This window comes from Hylobates moloch, unplaced genomic scaffold, assembly GCF_009828535.3.
Source record: "Hylobates moloch isolate HMO894 unplaced genomic scaffold, HMol_V3 SCAFFOLD_22, whole genome shotgun sequence".
Classification (NCBI taxonomy): domain Eukaryota; kingdom Metazoa; phylum Chordata; class Mammalia; order Primates; family Hylobatidae; genus Hylobates; species Hylobates moloch.
In genome coordinates this window covers 30,193,465-30,218,696 of record NW_026652297.1, presented here as the reverse complement: position 1 = coordinate 30,218,696, position 25,232 = coordinate 30,193,465, and the positions used below count along the sequence as shown (strand labels likewise).

Here is a 25,232-nt window from a genome sequence, read left to right as displayed (position 1 = left end):
AATAACATGGGAGGGATTTTAAAGAAATATAGATGCCTGGATCTTACTCCCCACCCTCAGAAATTCTGATGTAATTGGTCTGGGAATGGCCTCTCCCCAGGTAATACAAACATTCAACCATTTTAGAACCAGTTCCTATCCTTTTCATGTAAGTTATTAGATATCCCCTTTAACCTTTTTATTTCTCTCTTTACCTGTCTAAATGTCTATGGGAAATGGGAAAGAAACAGAACCTATGTACATTAAATGAATTGCTATCAGAAAATTGTCAGCCTAGATAGAAAAAAAAAAATAGAAGGGTGAAAAGAACCAAGTGGTTTGTAATTTTTATTTCTGGGCAAAGATGACTCCAGGACCCCACAGTGCAGGTTTAACCTAACAGGACCTGTACGGAAACAAGCCAGAAAAATGCTAGGTGTGATGTGTCATGAAGGAGGCATGGATAAGGAAAAACTGCAAAGTTCAGGAATGATTTCATCAACATATGGGCAATAATAAACTAAACACACAATAAACTTTAAAATACATTTCCATTTTTAATTTAAAAAATAAATAACAGCAAATCTGAACAAAATTTTCCTACTTCAATGTACATCTTCCTAACTGTCCATGTGTGAAACCCAGATAGCAACAGAATCATGGCAAAGGCATTTTTGACAAAGTTTAGGTAAACAACTCACAAAATATGGCTAACAGTAGATGAGTTTGGACATCTGATACTGCAGACCAGCCTTGGCTAGATACTAGGCGTCAGAGTGAAATCATGAATTTCCTTTTGTATATTAGAATTGATGGTCCAACTCTCAACCCACCAAACAGAAACTTACCTTTTCCAATTTAATTGTAAAAGCCAGACATATCACTGAATGAAGGTATCTAAGGAAGTGATATTTATCAACTTCCCAAATGATATAGAGAAGGAAAGCATAATTATTAAAATGAATCTAAAGTCTAGATACAGTGGGCCAGGCTGGTGAAGCCTTAGACTACTATGGAAATGACATTGTTTATAAGATGTTGCACAAATTATGGTAATCTGTGTCAATATTTCAATGTGTGCTGGATTATTACTGACATATTCATAATTTTAATGTCCACAAATCTTTTTATCTTAATAGCCAGGGTATAGCAGGGTCAAAGCACCACTTGGGATGATAAATGGGACAAGTATAGTCCACGGACCTCAAAGCCTTTGTACAGAAAACTAGTTTCCTTCATATCCTCCCCCTCTTTTTGTTTACCTAGAATAAAAGCAGCTAGGGCTGAAGGAATTCTAAACCTCAGGTAGCTTCAAAATTTAAAAAAAAAAAAAAAGACAGGCCCAGGGACTGACCACAAACTGGCTTGTTAAAAGGTGCACAATCTTTATAGCCTTGTTTTGTGTTGATGGTGGGGCTTTTCTCCCCTTTTCATTATACCTGAGAAGTATGAGAAAGGAAGCCACAAATTTGAAGGGCCTTCTAAATACCTTTCACAAAATGGCGCCATGGGCATGTGGGAACTTTCTGGGGTGCTGAAAACAGTGTATGTCTATATCTTAGAGGCAGGGATGTGGGCAGATAGCTATGTGAAAATTGCCCATCTGCATGGCTAAGATTTGTGCACTTAACTGTACGTGAGTTCCATCTAAATTTTAAAAAATGCCAGTGATATTGGGGCAACTAGAGGAGAAGGACTCTTCCAGCTTGGAAAGAGTAAACAAAGGTAAGTTGCTGTCTCAAAGCCTGCTTTACATCTTGTTTTACATTATGAATTTGCAGTGTGGCTATAGTTTCTAATGGGTTTCCCTGGCAGGAGAAAATGACTGCAATTCTGGAATCAGTGGGTTAAGGTGGAGGAGGAGGAAGCAACCCATGGCCCAGCAGTCTTCTTTAGGGTTTCATTTTCATCTGGTACCACTCCCTTTCCAATCCTACAGCACACCAGATGAACTGTCTTTGTATACTGGGGCTGTTTCCATTGAACACACTCAACTGCTACATCCGAAGGGGCTAGTACCATGACTGGCATTCCATAAGAACTTGATATATGTTGAATAAAACAATTCTTTAAAAAAAAATCTTAAAGCAAGACAAGTCACTAGAACAGAGAAAGAGAGGAAATAAAGATTTAAAAACACCTCGAACCATATACTAGTATTCACAAAAGTTGTGACAATTTTAGGGATAATTTCAATGTCTTTCAATACTCCAGAGAGTTCTTAGCAAGAAAAATAAAGACCAATTCTTTCTCTTTTTTCCTCCTTGCTCCTTATCTCTTTTTATTTAATGGAATCATGAGGTGTTTCTTTGCAGTCAACCTCTGACTTCAGGACACATTATTTATGAATTCTGTCAAATGTGACTCTTCCTACCCAACAGCTTCCCTAAAAAATGAACCTTCCATCGTCCGCTGTAATCTCTTAGCCACAATACTACCGGGAATCCCTTTTGTTCAGGCAGGAGAGAGCTATTATTTCCATTAAGGTGGAAAGGGAATCATATGGAATATATTCTATTAAAAAGAGAAGGTATCCAGACAGTGATGTATCCTATCTTCCCAGCCTCTGCTCAAATGACCAGGCTGTGGGACTCATTTCTACTGCTCCGGAAGGAGAGCCTTGAGGGTTTTTTTTTTGTTTTTTTTTTTTTTTTGGTGACCCAGTTTTATATCTTTCTATTTTAATGGCAGCCCAGCAAGTAGAGTGTGGCACACAAATCCCCTCTAGCTGTTCTGCTGGGTGACTTCTCAGAAGTCGTGCCAGGCTCTAGGTAAGCCCCTACATATCCTTTCTGTTGCCTCCTCCTTTCTCTACAGCTTGAGTTCTTTCCATTTAAAATCCTCTTGAGTTCTTATTAAGTTTGTCTCTAGTCATAAATAATCATGTAAAAGACTTCAAAGGAAACCACCATTTGGAGAAGGGCTGTATGTGCAGAACTAACTTGCACTCACATTCCCAACTATCTTGCAAGAAAAAAAAAAGTATCAGTAATGCTCTTAGAGAGTTCCAGTTCCTACTCAGGCCTAGCAGAGAAAAGCAAGGACCATCAGGTGAGTACCTCTTCTTTCCCATATTTCATCTCATTGAAACCTCACAACAACCCATGCAGGAGGCATTATCCCCATTCTGGAAGATGAGAAAATGAAAACCCGGGTAATTTCAAATAATTTGTGTGAGTTTGCAAAGTTAACAGATGTCATAACTGGGATTTGAAACCAAATGGGTTTAATTCCACCAAATGGGTTTAATTCCAAAGCCCATGATTTTTCCATGCTAGCACACTGCAGGTTTTCCTGGGTGGGGGTAAAGGATCACCTTTTCCACACCCCTTCCAGAATCTGCATACTCATTTCTTAAGTAACGCCCTGGACACATCTGAGAGATTTTTGCTTCCTTGACCCTCTTGATGAACTGGTGTAGTTCTCTCCTGAAAGGGTGGCGGTGAAACAGGAAACACAGAGAATCGGGCAGGCAAATACCAGCTCTGGCAGCAGAAATGGAAATCTCTTTCTCTGTTCTCTTCACCTCCTTAGTGGAAAGGACTCTGGGCAAGGTTGTAGGAGAGACTGCCAGCAAGTTTACCCCAGTGCTGACTTTTGCATTCACAGTCAAAAAGCTTTCTGCTTTGCCACAAATATCTAAGTAGCATAGAAATATCCGGGACATTTCAAATATTGTTCCAACCCGGGGTAAATATTAAAGAGTCTGTCAGAGTTGTCTTCTAGAGGTTACCTGGGTATAGCCTAATTTAGCAAGCTGGGTTATTAGTAATAATCTGTGGTACAATTTTCTGTGTGTAGCCTCAATTTCCTTATTTACTAAATAAGGGGGCTGGTTGGTTGATCTTTGAGGCTTCAAGCTCCAAACGTCTAAAACTTCATGGGGCTATTTATGTATGTAATATTTGGTCACCTAAATCGCTCCATTTTTTTTCTTCTGAAAGGAGTACTATTAGTACCATTAGCAAGCAATCAAATTAATTCCACAATCAAGAGAAATAAATAATCAAAGAGAAATATTGCACTGTATTCTCCAGGATAAAATCAGGTAGCAGATGGGGCTGCTGAGTCACCCAAATGGGTTCTGGAAAAGAAGCTGCTGAATCCAGACTGGTAAGTCCCTTGTCGCCAGTGATTTGCGCTCAGAGGAGGTAATAGGACAAAAAAAAAAAAACGTGCAAAACGAAGAGCTTCAAAGAAGTCCGTAGGGAAGGAGTGACTGTGGTGCAGTGAAGGCCATTAGTCAGGAGTGTGGTGGGAGAGGGAGAGGGCAGCTTTCCTGTGCCATAAGAAGATGGGAGTTGGGTGGATGCAAGAACTCAGGGCTGACGTTTGTGTCCATGGTCTTTCAATGACAGCCACACATACCTGAAAGCAGCCAATCTCCATTAAAAATGTGTGTTCTTTTCCTCAAAGGAGATACAACAGACATCAGAAAGATATGATTATTTCAGCTACCAAAGTGTACTTGATACCCATCTCTTCCAAGATGCAATATGGGATGGGATCGGTGTGTCCACGTGAGAAAAGTACCTAAGTCTCAAGCACAGCTTTTCATAAGCAAAGCAAAAAATCCTTCCAAGGAGTAGATTACAGGGGTTGCTCCACCATCAAGGTGGAAGAACTTGTCCAGGCTTGTGCAGACCACCATGTCTCTGCCGTACAGGCTGACATTTAACAATGGTGAATGCAATCTCTTCTTGGAAAAATTCAGAGGCTGTGACTGATTCTGGAATTCCATGTGGACTGGAAGGGAGGTGCCATGGCCTCAAACTTCTATCAAAGAGAAGCTTTTGGAAGAACATGACCGGTTTGGGGCTGGTAAACATCATCCCAGATCAGGAAATGCAGTCAGCAGGGAGCCCCATGGAATGAGGACACCGGCTGGAGGCCAGTTCTCAGGCAGCAGCTGTCTAAGGCACTCGGTGTCGCAGGGAGGGCAAGATCCTTACTGGGATCCAGGCTCGGAAGTAGAGATGCCAGACTTCCGAGCCTTTGGAGGTGGAGGGGGTGGTGCTTTGGCTTCTCTTCGGACAGGCAGTGGGGGAGCGAGCTGCAGAAGCAGAGACACAAAATTAGAAGCAGTTCTTAGCTTTCTTCCCAATTCTGCCTTCTCCTCCTATTTCTCATATTCTGCTTTAGCTTCTAATTGATCTGAGTTTATCTACACAGGCTTTGCAAAGTGAAATGGAAAACTACACTGACTTGTCCTCCTTGTTTCCCATGAGCTAATCAGACACACACGTGTGTGCACACACACACACACACATTTTCTCTCTCTCTCTCTCTCTCTCACTGCCATATGCCCAATACTTGGGTTCCTGGCGTATAGACAGGAGGCACTTAAAAGTCATTTGTTGAATGACTGAAGGAAACCCATCTGAGGTCATTCCAGAATGACTGTCCTTTACTCAGAAGAAGTAAACTCTTCAAATGTGAAATAGAGGGCTGGGGGCAGGCAGTGGCTCACACCTGTAATCTCAGCACTTTGGAAGGCTGAGGTGGGGGGATCACTTGAGGCCAGGAGTTTGAGATCAGCCTGGGCAATATGGAGAGACCCCATTTCAACAAAAGATTAAAAAATTAGCCGGGCATGGTGGCACATGCCTGTAGTCCCAGCTAATTGAGAGGCCAAGGTAGGAGAATCACTTGAGCCCAGGAGTTTGAGTCTGCAGTGAGCTATGATCACACTATTGCACTCCAGCCTGGGTGACAGGGCCAGACCCTGCCCCCGCCCCCCTAAAAAGGTGAACTAGAACTCACGGCTTATTTCACGGGTACCCAGGATGAGGTACAGAGAACATCTGCCTCTACCTTCATCATCTGCTTGAATGTCTGTCCTTCTCATTGAAAACTTCTCTATCTCCTGTGGTTTCAGGAATGAGCCAAGAATCGACTGCAGTGACAGTTCTACGGGCAAACCTGCCCACTAAAGAGCCTGGAAAACCTGATGCTGCCTTCCCAGGAGTGGCGCTCCCTGGCCACAGTTGCCAGCTGTGATTTCCCTACCTCAGTGGAGTTCCTCTGGCTGCCCTCATAGGGCTTGCTTTTGGGGGGAGGTGGAGGTGGGACAGGAGTGGCCGCGATTCCATCTGTCTGCAACGATGGGGAGCCTAGAAATGACACAAAGTGCAGATGGGCAGAGAGAGGCACTGAGCAAGGAAGCTCATGGAAATGTTGCTGGCACTGTAACACCTAAGCCAACCTGGTCAACCAACTGATGAAAGCCACATTCTATGGTTTCTGTGGATAGAATGAAGAAGACTTCTCACCCCACATCACACAGATAATGCCCTCGCCAGAAGTTTCAAGAGCTCCACAAGGTGTTCTGAAGCAAAAACTTTACTTTTTTTATTTTTTATTTTTTTGAGACGGAGTCTTCGCTCTGTCACCCAGGCTGGAGTGCAGTGCCGCGATCTCGGCTCACTGCAAGCTCCGCCTCCCAGGTTCACGCCATTCTCCTGCCTCAGCCTCCCAAGTAGCTGGGACTACAGGCGCCCGCCACCACGCCCGGCTAATTTTTTTTACTTTTAGTACAGATGGGGTTTCACTGTAGCCAGGATGGTCTCGATCTCCTGACCTCGTGATCCACCCACCTCAGCCTCCCAAAGTGCTGGGATTACAGGCGTGAGCCACTGCGCCTGGCCAAAACTTTTTTTGTTCAGGGTTTTAGTATTAAGCTGAAGATGAGAACATTTTCTGGAATGTGTGGTATTATTCTGTTCTCTGATATAGCCCAAGTGCTTAGGAAAATAACCACTTCCTCCAGGAAACTGTAACTGATTATCTCTTAACTCTTGGTTGACAATTGTCTCCCATCTGGCTCTGATAGATTTATCCCTCTACCGTGCCTCTGGACTATGGGTACTTTGCAATTCTTCTCAAGTGTTGTGCACTGCTGGTTCCCCAAGCCAGACTATAAGCAGTAGATGGAATGGGTCTATTTCTTGTCCCTGTTCACGTCTACCTAACCAATGGTTAGCTTGTAAGTCACTTGTTATCTGTCTAGTCCTAGTGCAGATTTACCTCATTTATACCCTCACAATTATAAAACTGACACTAATGCCCTTTGGATCACTATCCAGAAAAGTTTAATAAGTCCTAGTGGCCTCCTTGCCAAACTCCAGTCTAACTGTATAACACACAAACACGGAATTGAACCAGTTTTACAATGGTCTTACATACATTGTGGCTGCTTTAGTTACAAACTGCCCAGATGCATAAACATACTCCATTCCCTATTAAAAAGACTATAAAGAATACAGGAAAACTTACTTAGGGTCCTGGTGGCTTTGGGAGTGAGTGGAGGTGGGCTCAAGGGTGTTGACTGAGGAGGTGAAGAACCGTGAAATGGTGATAGCCGATTATCCATCAACTGGAGACTCTTTGGCCTTTGTGCTTTTCTGGTTGGGCTCTAGGACCAGAGAGAAAAAGCAAAACATTTTCATGGTGAGGAAGGCTGAGCTCAACAATGCTCTCAACAGCCTTGTCTTCTGAGAAGACACTTAGAAAAGGACTTAACTGAAGGAGCGATTTTTAAGCATTGTCATGTGATGGGCACCACCGAACAGGCACTGACTAGAACCACTGAACCATAGATTATTTTCTGAATGGCCACAGACTTGATTCTGATCACAGTTGGGCTGTGTCATTTATGTTGGAAATAAGCCACCCTGATTCTCAGGAAAAGGTGGTCTTGCCACATTTAACAACTTGATAAGGAAGGAAAAGTACCTTTTAAAAAAATTAAAGAAGATAAATGACAATGTTTGGATTGACTCAGGGGACACAGTGGCAAGAACCACAGCTCTAAGCATCAACCCACATGTTTACATTGTGAGTACAAGATCTTCACCAATGTTGATTTATAGACTCAAACTTCTCGGTATGTGCTTTCCTTACCACAATCTGCGATCTGACACTAACCCAGGCTGCTGAGTCCTGAGACAAGCCACAGCCCAGCTTCAATATGGGAGGGGATGGTGATGTGCCTGGGTACAGGGGAGGTGGGGGCAAGCCTCCAGAGATTCCTATTTTTCTTTTTTGTTTTTTACCATCAAATCAGGTTCTGGCGCTTTCTCTGCAATGACCTGGGACTTGCTCAGACTCCAGTCTTTTCTCTTAAACTTGCTGATCCGGTTCTCGCTGTTCTCCTCTCTGAGGGACAGATCTTCAACTCTGGCACCCGATGAGGCCCTGCGCTCCAAAAGTGGCTCCAAGATTGAGCTATTGGCCAGGAACAAGGACAAACATCACAAACAATGATCACCTTGCAATGAAAATTCACTATGAAAGTACCAGCAGTTATGACAATTTAGGCTACTTTTTTTTTTTTTGAGACAGGGTCTTTCTCCCATCATTCAGGCTGGAGTGCAGTGGTGCCATCACAGCTCACTATAACCTTGACTTCTGAGTAGCTGGGACTACAGGTGTGTACCACCATACCCAGCTAAACTTTGTATTGTTTTAGTAGGGATGGGGTTTCACCATGTTGCCCAGGCTGGTCTCAAACTCCTGGGCTCAAGTGATCCTCCTACCTCGGCCCTCCTAAAGTGCTAAAGCTAGAGGCGTGAGCCACCATGCCCAGCCTCCTCAACCTACTCTTGACCTACGACTTCACTCTCAGATTCTAAATCTAAATTTTCAATTACAACTGAACAAACATCTCAAGGTGTTAATATACAGAAACAAGACCATCAGACAACTGGACAAAAATATTAGTGAGTATCTTATCCCAGGAAGAGAAGGTCTTAATTCAATGTATAGGCAAAGACAGAATCTTTAAAGTAAGAGATTCAATAGGCAGTTTTATGCAGTGGGTAAGAGCACAACTCTGGAGCCAGATAGCCTGTGTTCAAATCCTATCCACAAACTACATACTACTAGAATGTAGTAATCTAGATTACTACATACTACTAGAACATAATCTAGATTCTAGAGGTAATCTAGATTCTAGATTACTGCATTCTAGAAGTAATCCCAGCACTTCTAAGAATGCATCCTAATAAGAAAGCTACATGTCCAAATATGTTTGCTACAGTTTTTAATAAAAATATATTTTATACTGATACAAGTTACATATTTTTGTATTAAAATCTATAATGAAGTTTTATGGTTAATTGTTTAGAAAGAAGGATACAGCTTAAATATTCTATAGTAGGAGAATAATTAACCATGGTATATTTGTATGATGCAATGTCAATTGCCATCAAAAATGGTGGTAAAACCTGATAATAATAAAGATTACACGGCCAGGCACGGTGGCTCACGCCTGTAATCCCAGCACTTTGAGAGGCCGAGGTGGGCGGATCATGAGGTCAGGAGTTAGAGACCAGCCTGGCCAATACGGTGAAACCCCGTCTCTACTAAGAATATAAAAATTCACCAGGCATGGTGGTGGGCGCCTGTAGTCCCAGCTACTCAAGAGGCTGAGGCAGGAGAATTGCTTGAACCCAGGAGGCGGAGGTTGCAGCGAGCCGAGATGGCACCACTGCACTCCAGCCTGGGCGACAGCGCGAGGCTCTGTCTCAAAAAAAAATACATAAATAAAGATTACACAGCAACATGACAAATGCTTATAATAAAAAGATAAGAAGGAACAGCAAAATATCAAACTATATATATGCTATAATTGGAGCTATGTAAATATACCTATATCAACGGAAAAGAATGCATAATTTAAGAAACACTACATATTTGATTTCCAGGTAGGGTGGCATTCAGGTAGGTTATTTTTATGATGTAATTATTGTATTATGGAATTAAACATTTGTGAAAAAATGGTGAGTCAACTGATAACTTATATTCAAGACTTAATGATGTATAAATGCTCATCACCTATATTTTAAATACTTAATGATGTATAAATGTTCATCACCTATATTAAATTAAGCAGTAGGCCACAAAATGATAGATGCAATGCTTTTCCATTTGTATAAAAAATAAACAGGGCCAGGTGCGGTGGCTCATGCCTGTAATCCCAGCACTTGGGGAAGCCGAGGCGGGTGGATCACGAGGTCAGGAGATCGACACCATCCTGGCTAACATGGTGAAACCCCATCTCTACTAAAAATACAAAAAATTAGTCGGGCATGGTGGCGGGCGCCTGTAGTCCCAGCTACTCAGGAGGCTGAGGCAGGAGAATGGCATGAACCCAGGAGGCAGAGCTTGCAGTGAGCCGAGATCGCGCCACTGCACTCCAGCCTGGGCGACAGAGCCAGACTCCATCTCAAAAAAATAAAAATAAAAAATAAAAAATAGACATACTTTTTTGGTATTATATACCTGAGCTTTAACAGTGGTTATCTTTGAGTGATGAAGGAAATAAAGCATTGTTTTCTTTTAAAAGTTTCCAGTACTTTAGCAATATATTATTTAAAAATAGTAATCTTAGGCAGAAAGAACATAACTACATAACTATAACTCCTTTCAAATATTTTAAGTTTGAACATATGGAAAGGCATTTTATGTTTCTGGCAAGGAAGCCTCAGCATCAAAAAGCCATCAGTCTTCCTAAAGTTAGTCCATACATTTAACATGATCCTAATAAAAATAGCAATAGGATTGTAGACAAATTGATCCAACAGTGAGCAATGAGCGACACTAGCCACATTAAATTCTGAAAAGGAATATTAGGAAATAAAACATGTTTTATATCTATAATAATTAAGATTGCACAGTATTGATACATGAATAGACAGGTAAACCCAAGAAATAGAAAAAAAAAGTCCACAGACTACAGAGTATGTGGAAATTTGAGTTTTTATAACATTGACATTTCACAAAAAACAAAAAGATGACTTGTTCACTAAATGTTATAAGAAGAATTGAGTAGCCATTTGGAAATAAAAATGTTGGCTCCATACCTAACATATTATATTAGAATAAATTCTAAAGGATTACAGACAAAATTGTAAATAGGGAAACCCTAAAAGTCAATGAAAAAGAAAAAAACAGTACCTTTTTTGTTATCTTAGAGTAGGAAAGGCCTTTAACTGTGAAATAAAATCCAGAAGTCATAAAATACAAGATTGATTATGTAACTACAAAAAAAAATCAGCACAACTCAATAAAAAATTAGAAGCAACAAATTAGAAGTCAAAAGATAAAGGAGAAATTAGGAGAAAACATTTCAACTCATTTCACAGACAAAGGGCCAACAATTCAACAGAAAAAAGTATTTGACCACAGGTCACAGAAAATAAAACATAAACAAATGAAAAGATGTTCAACTTCAGGCAAAATAAGAAAAATAAACAAAAACAAACAAAAACTATACAAGAAAATATTTTCCACCTATCAGATTGGTAAAATTTAAAAAGACTAAGAGTACAGTTTGGTGGCTAGGGTGAGTAACTAGGCACTCCTGTGTGTTGCTGGTGGGAGTGTAAACTGGTATAATCTTTATGGAAGTCGGTTTAGGAATAATTTTCAAAATTGCAAATATACATCTTTGACAGAGCAATTTCACATACGAGATTTTTCCCATATTGATATAGTTGTATATGTACAAAATAACTTGTGTTTAAGGTTATTTATTGTCACATTGAAGTAACAGTAATAGAGTGAAAGCAACTGAATGACCACCAGTAAGCACTGGTAGAATATACAGGTTGAATATCCCTAATCTCAAAATCCAAAATCCAAAATGCTCCAAAAATGCAAAATATTTGAATGCTGACATGACACTCAAAGGAAATGCTTACTAGAACATTTCAGATTTGGGGTTTTTGGATTAGGGATGCTGAACAGGTATAACGCAAATATCCAAAAATACTAAAACATCTGAAATCCAAAACACTTCTGGCTCCAAGCATTTTGGATGAGGGATACTCAATCTGTATCGTGCCACATACATACAATGAGCTATATCTACAGCTACAGAAAGCATAAAGAGGGGGCTTTTTATGTTCTGAAATGGAATGAGTTTCAAGATATAATAGTAAATGAAAAAAGCAAAGTAAAGAAAATTCTACCATTCATATAAAAAAGTGTGGGGAAGAACATATAATTACGCAATGCTTGTGAATCTATGAAGAGCTGCCATGGGGGTACCAAGAACGTGAATGTTAGCATCATCTGGCCCTGGCGGTGGGGCTACTGCAGGGGTTCTACTGTAGTGGGAAGTTTGAGATTAAAGGGAGATTTTTTGTGACATATTGTTTGGTTCTTTTGGAATTTCATGTCATGTGATTATAAAACCTATTCATAAAATAAATGTAAAAATTTATTTTTTAAAATGGAAATGATGAAAAAATAGGTAATGACTATAGGTATGTAATAGTGTGGTAGAATTATGGGTGATTTGTCATTTTTCATTTTTAGTAACCATTGTTACTATTCTGCTAATCATGACATTCCTCATGGGGAAGACAATGAGATGACCCAAAGGCTATTTTTCTCAAAGGAGTGATGCGTGGCTAAAGGCAAACATTAGTAAGACATTACCCCGCCCTTCCTGCAGATTAAAGATGAAACCCTTACCCATCAGATCCGGGTCTGGAAGGAGCATTGTCAGATGAGTTTGAAGAGGTGGAAACCACAGAGGAAGTGACTGAGGTGATGGACAACCTCCGCAGAGTGGAAGACATGATGTAGGGGAGCACAATAGACCCCGTGCGGCTTTGCTTCCTCTCCGTCAAGTTGGGTGGCTGAAAACATACGACTCCACATGGTTAGCGGGCCTGGAATCCAGCCCCTATGAACTGGCACAGCTGCCCTGTTTGCTTGTGGCTAACCAGTACCCATCTGTATTGGCTGGCACCCCATTCTGATTGGTTGGTGCCTGTGCTGCCTCTGTTGTTAAATATTGCACTTACTGATACTGTTAGCTATAGGTACAACTTTGGTTAAACCTCCCTGATTCTAAGATTAGAGACAAAGTTGTCATAATTTTCTGCTTCCTACATGAGAGAGGAAAAAATTAAGATGTGCCTCACACTCTCCAATAAATAGCAAAACCTTCCATCTGCTTCCCCAGCTCAGCTTCTTTCAGTCTTTTAAAATATGGAATATTGGGGTTAGAGAAAATTTTTAGACTGATACTGTAGACATGCAGCTTAACCTGGTGAATCCTATGTTCTCTAGAAATGTCACCAGTAGGATTACCCCCAGATGCCACCATATGAAACTGACTCACTAATACTGGCCTAGTTCTAATAACGAGTAAGCTCATTAAGTCGAAGACAGTCTTTGCTGTCTAGCAATGTGTGTGCAAAAGACAAATGCTCCTAGAAAAACTTAAGTAGCAGCAGGTTAGGAGGCACAGTCTTAGGAAGAAGGCAGGACTGAACACTTAATGGCTGAAAGACACACTCAAAAAGATACCCTGGAGGAAAGTGTACTGAAGGTGGGCAGACAGGAATGGGGGAGAAAAGAGCATGAAAAGAAACTCAGAGCTTTGGCTTGAGGAAATAATGTGAAAATAAGGGGTTTAAGAATAAGACCATTAAAGGGCTGGGCATGCTGGCTCACACCTGTAATCCCAGCATTTTGGGAGGCTGAGGCAGGAGGATTGCTTGAGTCCAGGAGTTGGGGGCCAGCCTGGGCAACATAGTGAGACCCTATCTCTACAAAAAAGTCTTAAAAATTAGCTGGGTGTGGGCCGGGTGCGGTGGCTCACACCTGTAATCCCAGCACTTTGGGAGGCCGAGGTGGGCGGATCACAAGGTCAGGAGACTGAGACCATCCTGGTTAACACAGTGAAACCTGTCTCTACTAAAAATGCAAAAAATTAGCTGGGCGTGGTGGCAGGCACCTGTAGTCCCAGCTACTCGGGAGGCTGAGGCAGGAAAATGGCGTGAACCTGGGAGGTGGAGCTTGCAGTGAGCTGAGATTGCACCACTGCACTCCAGCCTGGGCAACAGAGCGAGACTCTGTCCCAAAAAAAAAAAAAAAAAAAATTAGCTGGGTGTGGTGGAGCACACCTGTAGTTCCAGCTACTCAGGAGGCTGAGGTGGGAGGATGGCTTGAGCCTGGGAAGTCAAGGCTGCAGTGAGCTGTGATCACGCACTGCACTTCAGCCTGGGTGACAAAGAGAGATCCTGTCTCAAAAACAAAAACAAAACAAAACAAAAAGAGTAAGACCATTAAAGAGAACAGGATGAATTCAAAGAAAAAAATACAGATAAGTAAAGCTAGAACGTATTACACCATCACTCGCTGGAGAGAAAAGGTTAGTACATGCACTATCCACTGAACTGCTCAGGAGGAGAAAAGAAAATTGTAGCTGTGAGGAGCTCGTCAAAAGCAATTATGAAAGCAGCTACATGCATATGAAATGTAATTCACAATTCCTTCTTCCCTTCAAAGGCGTGAAAACTGTACACTTTTCATCAAAATAGATACTATTTCTAAGATTAGGAAAAAATGTAAGAATTTGGCCAGCCAGCACGAGAATAACCAGTGTCTAGGATTCAGAAAACTTTGAGTTATTTTGGTTTTTTTGTTTGTTTGTTTGTTTCGAGATAGAGTCTCGCTCTGTCGCCCAGGCTGGAGTGCAATGGTGTGATCTCAGCTCAATGAAACCTCCGCCTCCTGGGTACAAGCAATTCTCTTGCCGCAGCCTCCCGAATAGCCGGGACTACAGGTGCCTGACACCACGCCCAGCTAATTTTTTGTATTTTTAGTAGAGATGGGGTTTCACCATGTTGGCCAGGCTGGTCTCGAACTCCTGACCGCAAGTGATCAGCCCTCCTTGGCCTCCCAAAGTGCTGGGATTACAGCTGTGAGCCACTGCACCTGGCCTGATGTCTAGTACAGTGGTTCTCAAAGTGTTGTCCCCAGACCAGCGGCATCAATATCACCCGGGAACTTCTCAGAATTGCAACTACTTGGGCCCCACCCCCAGATCTATGGAATCATAAACTTCAGGATTATGATGGCTCAGTCATCTGTATTTTCACAAGCCCTCTGGGAGGTTCTGATAGTTGTTCAAGTTGGAGAACCTCTGACCAGCACAAGGACTGTTCGAGGTCACCAAGAGGGGAACACACTCTCTCCCACCAGCCCCACTATTTCCATGCCATAGCTAAGTTATTACAACTCATTTGGAATCTGAAAAACGAATCAGTGTCAAAAAAGGTCACAGAGCCTAGAAAAAGGTGTGAAGACTACTGAGATCATGCTTACCAGTGTTATAACCCCATAGTGCTTTTCTACTTTCTCCTTGAGTTCCCGGAAGCAAGAAGACAACCGCTCATGCAGCGGCTTCAGCTGCTCTGTCAGTTTCTCCCCGTGAATGCGGATCCCTTCTGTTAGCAGGGGCATCTGGAAAGAAGGGCAAAAAATGAGTGCAATGTGCTTCAGGAAGGGGGATCGTTTTGATTTGGTTGGGGAAGGGAAGGATGGGGTGGAAAGGTAAACTGCTAGACACGGTGCTGGCCAATGGGAAGGCCACTTCTCAGTGTAGGGCTTGTGAACTGGATGGACTTTGGTCAATGACGTGGGAAAATGTGCACACCAAGAATACAGGTTGGCCCTAAACTGGGGAAGGGCTATGGGATGAGGCAAATCTAACGGGGTCCTGGGGCACCTCCATGGATGAACAACTGATAGGTTCAAGTCTTAGACTGAATTTGGTAGTCATGTTTTCTACCACTGCCCACTGAAGTCTTGAGAGAAAAAAATGAGGCCAGCATCTGTCAGCTGGACACACATGCCAGGAAACCAACAGACGAATTTTTTTTTTTTTTTGAGATGGAGTCTCACTCTGTTGCCCAGGCTGGAGTGCTGTGGCGTGATCTCGGCTCACTGCAACCTCTGCCTCCTGAGTTCAAATGATTCTCCTGCCTTGGCCTCCTGAGTAGCTGGGATTACAAGCATGCACCACCATGCCTGGCTAATTTTGTATTTTTAGTAGAGATGGGGTTTCACCATGTTGGCCAGGCTGGTCTGGAACTCCTGACCTCAGGTGATCCACCCACTTCAGCCTCCCAAAGTGCTGGGATTACAGGCATAAGCCACTGTGCCTGGCCCCAACTGATGAACTTTGATCTCAGCTTTAAGAAGGCTCCGTCAACCCTGGGCCGTTTAACTGCCAGCCAAGCAAACAAATACATACGTAGGTGGTGGTTTCACAAGGGTTAAAAAAAGAAAGAAAAGTAACCCTGAGTGGGCTTGCAGACTTAAGCCCTGGAGAATAATGGGTGTCCCACACTGTGGCCTCCCCAGGAGTGCACAGGAAAGCTGTCCTGTACCTGTAATGCTATTAGTTGCTTTAGCAGCTCAACCTTCTCCTGGTCTTCAGGATGCTCCTGCAAGTACTTTTCTGTAAAAAAAGCCTAAAAACAGAGCATATGCAAGTTTTAATTAGAGCACATTCCTATCTGTGCAGGAAAGCCTGGAAGGGTGAAACATGAGTCCTGTGCTGAAGAACCAGGTGTGTCTAACTAAAAATGCATCCCTTTCCTGGGAGAGCTCTTATACTATGTTGGGCAATTCAAAAAAGTGTGTGCTATTGTGTGGTCTTTCCTTGATTAGCGAATTCTTCGCAAAACTACATTCTTAACAGTCACCAGCCCACCACACACACACACTAATCAAATAATCATCATCAACAAAGCAAAACGTCATTCGTTAAAATAACTTTCCCAAAGAAAAAAGTAAAGGCGAAATGGCAATATCTCAAGGCTAATCATTAAATTAAGTGCATAGATATTATAAGGGAAAGAGTAAAAAGTTAAAAAACAGGAGACGGAGGTGACAGTTTTTCTTCTCGTCCCGTGATATTGGCTATATCACGCTTTTTTCCTATATTAAGTGAAGGTTAATATTTGCACTTTCTTACTAATCCCCTATCCCAAATGCTATTTTAAAAAGAAAATGAGATGTAGATGTAAAGACATTTCAAAATATTAAATGCTGGTTGCCCTTATTATTATACATCAGCACCATGCTCGTCAGTAAACACTCATGACCCCCGCCCCCCCGCCCAGCTAAGTCCCTATAACAGGTAAATAAAACCCAAACTTAAATTCCAAACACAGGCCTTATATAGGGCACTGTTTTAAAGACAGAATTCATCAGGAAAGAGAAATAGAAGTTTGCAGCAAACGTTTCCAACAGAGTCCAAAATTTGAGTGACATGTTTTCTTCCCAGACCTTAACATTCATTTCTGAAACTGCTTTCAAAGACCAGCCTTCAGATTCCCCTTCAGTCTTCTGCTTTAATGCCATGAAAGCCAAACCCCCCGTTATATAAAACCAAGAGCTCCTGGAACTACAGGACAGACTTATAAAAGTGAATGGCCCATTTTGCATGGCAAACAAAGTATGTGCAAAGCCTGTCTTGCGAGCAGACATTATGGGTTGAATTATGTCCCCCAAAATTCCTATGTTGAAGTCCTAACGCCTGGTACCTCAGAATGTGACCCTATTTGGAAGTCGGGCTGTTGCAGATTCATTTAGTTAAGAGGAGGTCATACATACTGGAGTAGGGTGGGCCCTTAAGCCCATATAACTGGTGTCCTTATAAAAAGGGGAAATTTGGAGACAGAAGTGCAAACACTGGGAGAACATTATGTAAAGAGATGCAAGAAGATGGCCATCGACAAGCCATGGAGGAGCATCCTCAAGCCATGGAGCACCAAGAAGACACCAGAAGCCAGGAAGAGAGACATGGAACATTCTTTCACACATCCTTGGAAGGAACCAACACTGTGACACCTTGATTTCAGACTTCTTGCTCGTGGAACCGTGAAACAAGAAGTTTTTGTTGTTTTAAGCCACCCAGTTTGGAGAACTTTGTTACAGCAGCCCTAGCAAACTAATACAACAGAGAATATGAATATATATGAAATAATTATCCCAAAAAGAAGCATGACAATATAATACATGAGCAAAACAGCTCATTCTAGCCAGGATCACATTTAGAGGGACTGTCAGTATAAATGAAAAAGGAGTATTTACTGAAGTTTTCATTGACTTTTACCTTTCAAATACAAGTACTTGAAATTTTTGAAAGTTGTAACAATTTTGTTTTTGCTAAATGGCAGAACACATGGAAATTCCCAAAGTATTGGTTAGATCAGGGAACACTGGAGTAGAGTGCCCTGAAATTCATTTTTCTAGCAGAGTTCTGCCTCAGAACAGAAAGGGGAGATGAATTACAGCACACAGCTCCTGTGTTCTTATCACTTTGGCGATGAATAAAGAGCTGGATTAGAATACTTCACCTATTACCTATTACATCAAATATGTAACGATGGGCTTCCCACTGATTGCAATACATCATGGTGATTAATGAGCTTACCTTTTTCTTATGTTTAGAAATGTGCAGTCATACATATTAATTAAATGAATACATTAGTATTTTAAGCCAAAGGTCCCGAAATGTATGTATGTATATATGTATTTATTTATTTATCCTAGCTTTTTGTTCATTTTAATTAGAACACTGTCAAATGAAGCTGTCATTGACACCGTCAATGAACACTGTCAAATGAACACTGTCATATGAAGCTGGAAAAACTTCATATGATATTATGTATTATTCACAGATATTGGCATATATAAATCTGTGATTGGGGGTATTCTGTAAAAACTAATACTTGGAAAAAATACATGAAGATTAGTACCAAACAGTATATATGAAAAAGTACACACTGAAAGCATTACAGTATTTAAAAAGTAGTGTAAATTAGATCCTATTTTTATACTGACTGCCATTGTAACACTGGATATTATTACGGCACCTAATATGGACAAACTAGAATTTGTCTCTGGTGTTGAGTCTTTCCTAGCTGCTGGGTATAACAAGGCTAGAGAAGGCTGAGAGGCTGAGAAAAAGGACAGAAAGAAGATGATCATAGCGGCAGCCACAGAGCACAGATGTCACCACCCATGAAGAACATTCCAATTACACCATCTGCTCCAAGTAGGCAGGAAGAAAACCAACACTGGTGAAGCCTCAACTCTATGTCAAGCACTGTCTGATGTTCCTTCTATACAGGATGTCTCCCTTAATCTTCCAATCCATCCTGTGATCTATCTTGTGAGTCAGGCATTTTTCTTTTTTTTTTTTTTTTTTTTTTTTACACGGAGTGTTGTTCTGTCACCCAGGCTGGAGTTCAGTGGTGCAATCTTGGCTCACTGCAGCCTCCACCTCCCAGGTTCAAGCAATTCTCATGCCTCAGCCTCTCCAGTACCTGAGATTACAGGCACCCGCCATCATGCCCAGCTAATTTTTTTATATTTTTATTAGAGACAGGGTTTCGCCAAGTTCGCCAGGCTGGTCTCGATTTCCTGACCTCAGGTGATCCTTCCGCCTCCGCTTCCCAAAGTTCTGGGATTACAGGCATGAGCCACCGTACCTGGCCAAGTCAGGCATTCTTCTCACTTTGCAGATATATGGAGCTCAGAGAGGTGAAGCATGTTGCCCAGAGCACACAGTGGCCAACTGGAAGCCAGAACTGGGTCCTGGGAGCAACTGAGTGCAAAGCTCCTGCTCTTCCCAGGACACACACACACACACACACACACACACACACGGACACAAGAGCGCCACCCAGTTAATGCCACACACCCTTCCCCTCTGGCTCCTTTAATTTCTACCCACTTTCCAGGTGGCTCCACAGGGGTGTCCTTGCCAAATATTGATTTATATCCAAAAAGTTTATATTCAAAAAATATTTAGCCACTGAAAACATACCAAGCAATGAAAAATTCTGCCTCCATTAATTATACTTAACATAAACTGAATGCATGTTGTATATTTTAAATGCTGTTACATCCTAACCCTATGCCATGGATTAAGTTGTGCTGAGTACTGCTTTCGTGTCTCTACTAAGAATACTTAGTTGAACTAATTTAATTGTAGAGTCAGGGCCATCAGTTGTCCACACAACCTCTGGCACACCAAGTCAGGCGGGGGTCCTCGAAGCTAATTCTGCTGCCCAGGGGGGAGTGCAGTGGCCCAATCTCGGCTTACTGCAACCTTTGCCTCCGGGGTTAAAAGTGATTCTCGTGCCTCAGCCTCCTGAGTAGCTCAGACTACAGGCACGTACCACCATGCCTGACTAATTTTTGTATTTTTAGTAGAGACAGGGTTTCACTATGTTGGCCAAGATGCTCTCGAGCTCCTGATCTCAAGTGATCCACCTGCCTCGGCCTCCCTAAGTCCTAGGATTACAGGTGTGAACCACTGTGCCCCGCCCCTAGAAGCTAATTCTAAAGAGAGTGTGGCTCTGCCATCCCCAGAGATGCTGCTCCATTTCCAGTGCGCCTGGGTGCCGGGGTCCACCCATTAGTTTGTATAACCCTCAGGAGAGACAGAATAACAGGTGCTTTGACCAGAGGCATGTTGGGTTTTTTTCTGTGACGCTTTACTAGGCAATGTTCTATACCAGCTGGGTTGCTGATAGTCTCTAAGAAGTCAGGGACAATCGTTTCATTCACTTCACTTGCCAGAAGGGAAAGTGAACATTTCTTAGAGCAGCTGTAGGAAATGAATTTGTCAGTGGCAAATGGCACAGAGGGAGGCACACAGACACCCAGGTCAGTGAATCCCTAGGGGATTCTGGGACCAAGCGAACCTTTTCATAGTTGGAGAAGCCCCCCATGACGGCCGGGTCCACGATGCCACTAAGCAGCATGGAGAGGGGGTGCACAGAGAGGGACCGGTCCCAGGCATGCTGCTGAACACAGTTGCTGATCCTCTCATTGGTCAGCTCCATGGTTTCGATGGCATTCTCCAGAGGACTGATCTCCTCCTGAGTGACAGAGCACATGGGAGAAAGAGGACACTTGTCAGCTCCAAGTAAAGACTGAAAAAAGTTTAACTCTTCCCTTGAAGAGGTATAAAATGCCCACAAGCTATAGAAAAGGGAAGATTTGCTAATCAAGGTTAAGCTTATAGCAGGGGTCCCAAAACCCCAGGCCAGTATCAGTCCGTGGCCTATTAGGCCACACAGCTGGAGGTGAGCGGCAGGTAAGTGAAGGGAGCTTCATCTGTATTTACAGCTGCTCTCCATCACTCGCATTACAACCTGAGCTCTGCCTGCTGTCAGATCAGTGGCGGTATTAGATTTTCATAGGAGTGCAAACTCTATCGTGAACTGCACATGCGAGGGATCTAGGTTGTGCATGCCTTATGAGAATCTAATGCCTGATGATCTGTCACTGTCTCCCATTACCTCTAGAAGGGACCTTCTAGTTGCAGAAAAACAAGCTCAGGGCTCCCACTGATTCCACATGATAATTATTTCATTATGTGTTACAATATAATAATGATAGAAACATAGTGCACAGTAAATGTAACGTGCTTGAATCATTCCAAAACCATCCCCATCCCCCAACACCCCCCACCTTCCCACCCCAGGTCCATGGAAAAATTGTCTTCCAGGAAAGCAGTCCCTGTGTCAAAAAGATTGGGGACTGCTAGCTTATAAGGACACCACAATTTTTTGGAATACTGGTAAGATACAAAATAAGCTACTTAAAATCTCCTTACAAAGTAGAATGATGACTTAAACATGGGAGCTATGGTAATGATTACTCCCTGGACAAAATGTCTACAGAAAATTTGAGAAGAAAAGAACTGGACCTGTAGTAAGAATCATTTCCTAGGCAACACTTCCTTGGAGACTTTTGAGAAGATCAACGACAAGAGAATAGCAGGATATCAAATCTGAGTCACTTCTGCACCACCAAGAATATCCACTGGTAAAACGTTTGATGCTTCCTCCATGAAAAGAGGTAAGTGATCTTGGAGGCCATGCATTCAGATCATACATAATCTTAGTATGAATTCTATGGTTATCAGAAGTCAGAAATAATAGGATGTATTAGAATATACAGGCTGAATTTTGAATGAAAAGAAAATGAGACATAGTACAGAGTCAGAGAGTTCTTCCTACGGAAATGTCTGCAAAATCAGGTTTCAAAAAAAAAAAAAGTATCTCCTTCTTCATTTTACCCGTTATCAGTGAACATGACCTCCTATTCCAGACTTGATTCCAAAAGTCTCCATCCAAAATTCATATCCATAATGAGGAATAATGTCTAATTTTTTTTTCTTTTAGTGACAGGGTGTCACTCAGTTGACCAGGCTGGAGTGCAGTGGTGCAATTATTCACAGCTCACTGTAACCTACAACTCCTGGGCTCAAGCCATCTTCTTGCCTCAGCCTCCCAAGTAGCTAGGATGACAGGCACATGCCACCACACACAGCTATTCTTTTTGTAGAGGTGGGGGTCTTGCTATGTTGCCCAGGGTGGTCTTGAACTCCTGAGCTTAAGTGATCCTCCCACCTTGGCCTCCCAAAGTTCAGGGATTACAGGCATGAGCCACTGTACCTAGCCATGACTTATAACACATCAAACTTCAATTCAGCTTTGGTCAAGAAACATTTCTTGAACACCTACTTTAGGCTAAGTGCCATGCTATGCACCACAGATACAAAAGTGATTAAGATGTATGTACTTCATGGCTTGGAGGAGCTGATGGTGTTAGCGGGGTCTCAGCACATGTAAACATGGTAGGTTACAAACACGCCCAGGATGCCACAGGGGACAGACAAAGGGCAGGTCACCCAACTTGGGTGTTCCAGAGATGGATTCATTGAGAAGCTGGTGCCTAAACTGAACCTTGATGGGAGTTAGTTAGGTGCAGAAATTGCAAGAGTGTGTTTCAGGCAGAGAAAACGATCCAATGTCACAGAGGACTGAAATTAGCATGGGACGAGCAGTAAAGTTCCAATAGATTGCCTAGGAGATGGGGCAGAAGAGTTAGGCCATATGTGTGTGTGCTAAGGAGGACAGGCTTTATACTCCAGGTACTTGGAGCCATGGAAGGGCTTTAAGCATGAGAATGGACGAAATGGTGAGATTTCCTTAATGGAATTCCCACTGAGGCAGTGAGGTAACTGGACCTGAGAAGGCCATGCATGGCAGGGAGGCCAATGAGGAGGTGGGAAATAAAACAGATTTAATCAATACTAAACAAGTAAAATGAGCAGCTTTTGGGAGAGATGAAGAGGGAGGAGTCTAGAGTGATTGTGGATGTGATTAGCGGAGAATAAAAGAAGAGAACAGGCTTTGGGAGGGAAGATGTAATTGACAGGAAACTCCAAAGCAGCATTCCAAAAATGTTTCTGGGTGCTGGCAGGATCGCTGAGCAGACACCACTCCTCTGGACATAAAAGAGTCATTCACTTTGAGTGACCTTTAGGGCTGGCGTTGTCACATCAGTTTTACAAAGGAGTTCTATTATACAATCACGCCTTTTATTTCTCTTTTGAAAAACAAAGTTGGCCAGAGGAGCTGGTCAAGCTGGTGTGAATTGCAGAGGGAATTCAACAAAGGCTGTTATTATATTTGGAGACAGAAAGTTTTTTTCCAAGTGCCAATTTCAAATGACTCACTGTTGAAATCTGTTTGACTTCAAACCACTTGAGAATCCCAGGAAAGGTATATGCAGTCGTATACGTGGTCCGTTCAATCCACATCGTCTGGTGGCAAGAAGGAAAACATGAAATGTTGGTCAATACCCAGGAGGAAAACATGAAATGTTGGTCAATTCCCAGGGAAAACAGCAAAACTCCCTGTTTCAGTTAAGTGAGATTCTATTCTCAAATGCCTCGTAGGGAATGAGCCAAATTTTCTCATAAAATTCAAGGATTCTGGATGTTTAAAGCCGAAAGGGATCATCTACTTGGGACTTCTCACCCTACAGAGGGAAATGTGAGGTCTAGAGAGGTACAACTAGCCCAAGGTCATTATGAGCAGCAGGCCCAGGAAGAGTCCAGATTCTGGACTCCTAGTCTAGCATTCTCCATGCAGATGACAGCTGGCTGTCTAGGTAGTTAGCACTTGCTGTCTAGGTAATCAGCAGGTGAAGCCTCTGTTCCCAAGGGTGCCATCGTTTCTCCTGTGGAAACTGGTTAGGCAGGTGGAAGACCTCCACTTGGGATGTCAATTTTACCTTTTTTTTTTTCTTTTTTTCTGAGACAGAGTCTCGCTCTGTCGCCCATGCTGGAGCGCAGTGGTGTGATCTCAGCTCACTGCAACCTCCGCCTCCTGGGTTTAAGCAATTCTCCTGCCTCAGCCTCCCGAGTAGCTGGGATTACAGGCACGTGCCACCACGCCTGGCTAATTCTTTTGTATTTTTACTAAAGATGGGGTTTCACCATATTAGCCAGGATGGTCTTGATCTCTTGACTTCGTGATCCGCCTGCCTCGGCCTCCCAAAATGCTGGGATTACAGGCGTGAGCCACCGTGCTCAGCCCGTCAATTTTACCTCTTAAAGGACAAAAGGGGTGAACTCACAGCAAATTCATTTTCTGGATCCTTTTCTCCTTTCCGGAACGGCCGGGAATATCTGAACTGCTGCACTTCATTGGCTCTGTAGTAGCTGGAGAAGGACAAAGCAATGCTGTATTTTTCTCTCTTAGAACAACCACTCCTCGACTTGACTTCAACAAAACCTGTAACACCACCTATCTGTTGGAGGTCTTCCACCCACCTGTCTGCCTGGTCTGAGTTTTACCCACTAAGTTTCTCATAATCAATAGTGCCTCCACATGAAGGCCTGAGAAAGTGCACAATTTGATTTTATTTCACACCTTACTTTTATATTACTTAGGAATTTATTTCACAGCACACAATTTTATTTATTTATTTTATTTTTATTTATTTATTTATTTTGAGTCAGAGTCTCACTCTGTCGCCCAGGCTGGAGTGCAGTGACGTGATCTTGGCTCACTGCAGGCTGCATTTTCCGAGTTCAAGTGATTCTCCTACCTCAGCCTCCTGAGTAGCTGAGATTGCAGGCACGCACCATCAGGCCTGGCTAATTTTTTTGTATTTTTAGTACAGACGGGGTTTCACCATGTTGGCCAGGCTGGTCTTGAACTCCTGACCTCAAGTGATCCACCCGCCTCAGCCTCAAAGTCACAGCACACAATTTTAAAAGGTATATGTGGCCAGGCGTGGTGGCTCACACCAGTAATCCTACCACTTTGGGAGGCAGAGGTGGGAGGACCGCTTGAACTCAAGACCAGCCAACCTGGGCAGCACAGCAAGATCCCATCTACACACACACACACATACACACACACACACACACACACACACACACAATTGGCCAGGTGTGGTGATGTATGTCCCAGCTACTCAGGAGGCTGAGGTGGGAGGGAGGGTCTCTTGAGCCCAGGAGTTTGAAATTGCAGTGAGCTATGATCATGCCACTGCATGCCAGCCTAGTTGACAGCGAGACCCTGTCTCTTAGTGGGTGGATTGTCTGAGCTCAGGAGTTT

At 42.7% G+C, this 25,232-nt stretch overlaps 1 protein-coding gene across 1 annotated transcript in view; it reads right to left on the bottom strand.

Moving 5' to 3' along the window:
* Positions 1–333: 333 nt before the first annotated feature.
* The window catches only part of DOCK5 (dedicator of cytokinesis 5), a 232,639-nt gene continuing 207,740 nt past the window's right edge, over positions 334–25,232 (bottom strand). Inside the window, exons 43-52 of the mRNA XM_032144465.2 lie at positions 24,244–24,328; positions 23,339–23,425; positions 20,511–20,687; positions 16,176–16,259; positions 15,109–15,246; positions 12,463–12,629; positions 8,034–8,205; positions 7,255–7,393; positions 5,989–6,092; positions 334–5,032 (exon numbers count right to left, since the gene is read on the bottom strand). Of these exons, the coding sequence (XP_032000356.1) occupies positions 4,928–5,032; positions 5,989–6,092; positions 7,255–7,393; positions 8,034–8,205; positions 12,463–12,629; positions 15,109–15,246; positions 16,176–16,259; positions 20,511–20,687; positions 23,339–23,425; positions 24,244–24,328 (1,258 nt within the window). The 3' untranslated portion in view covers positions 334–4,927. The remainder of the gene's footprint in view (positions 5,033–5,988; positions 6,093–7,254; positions 7,394–8,033; positions 8,206–12,462; positions 12,630–15,108; positions 15,247–16,175; positions 16,260–20,510; positions 20,688–23,338; positions 23,426–24,243; positions 24,329–25,232) is intronic.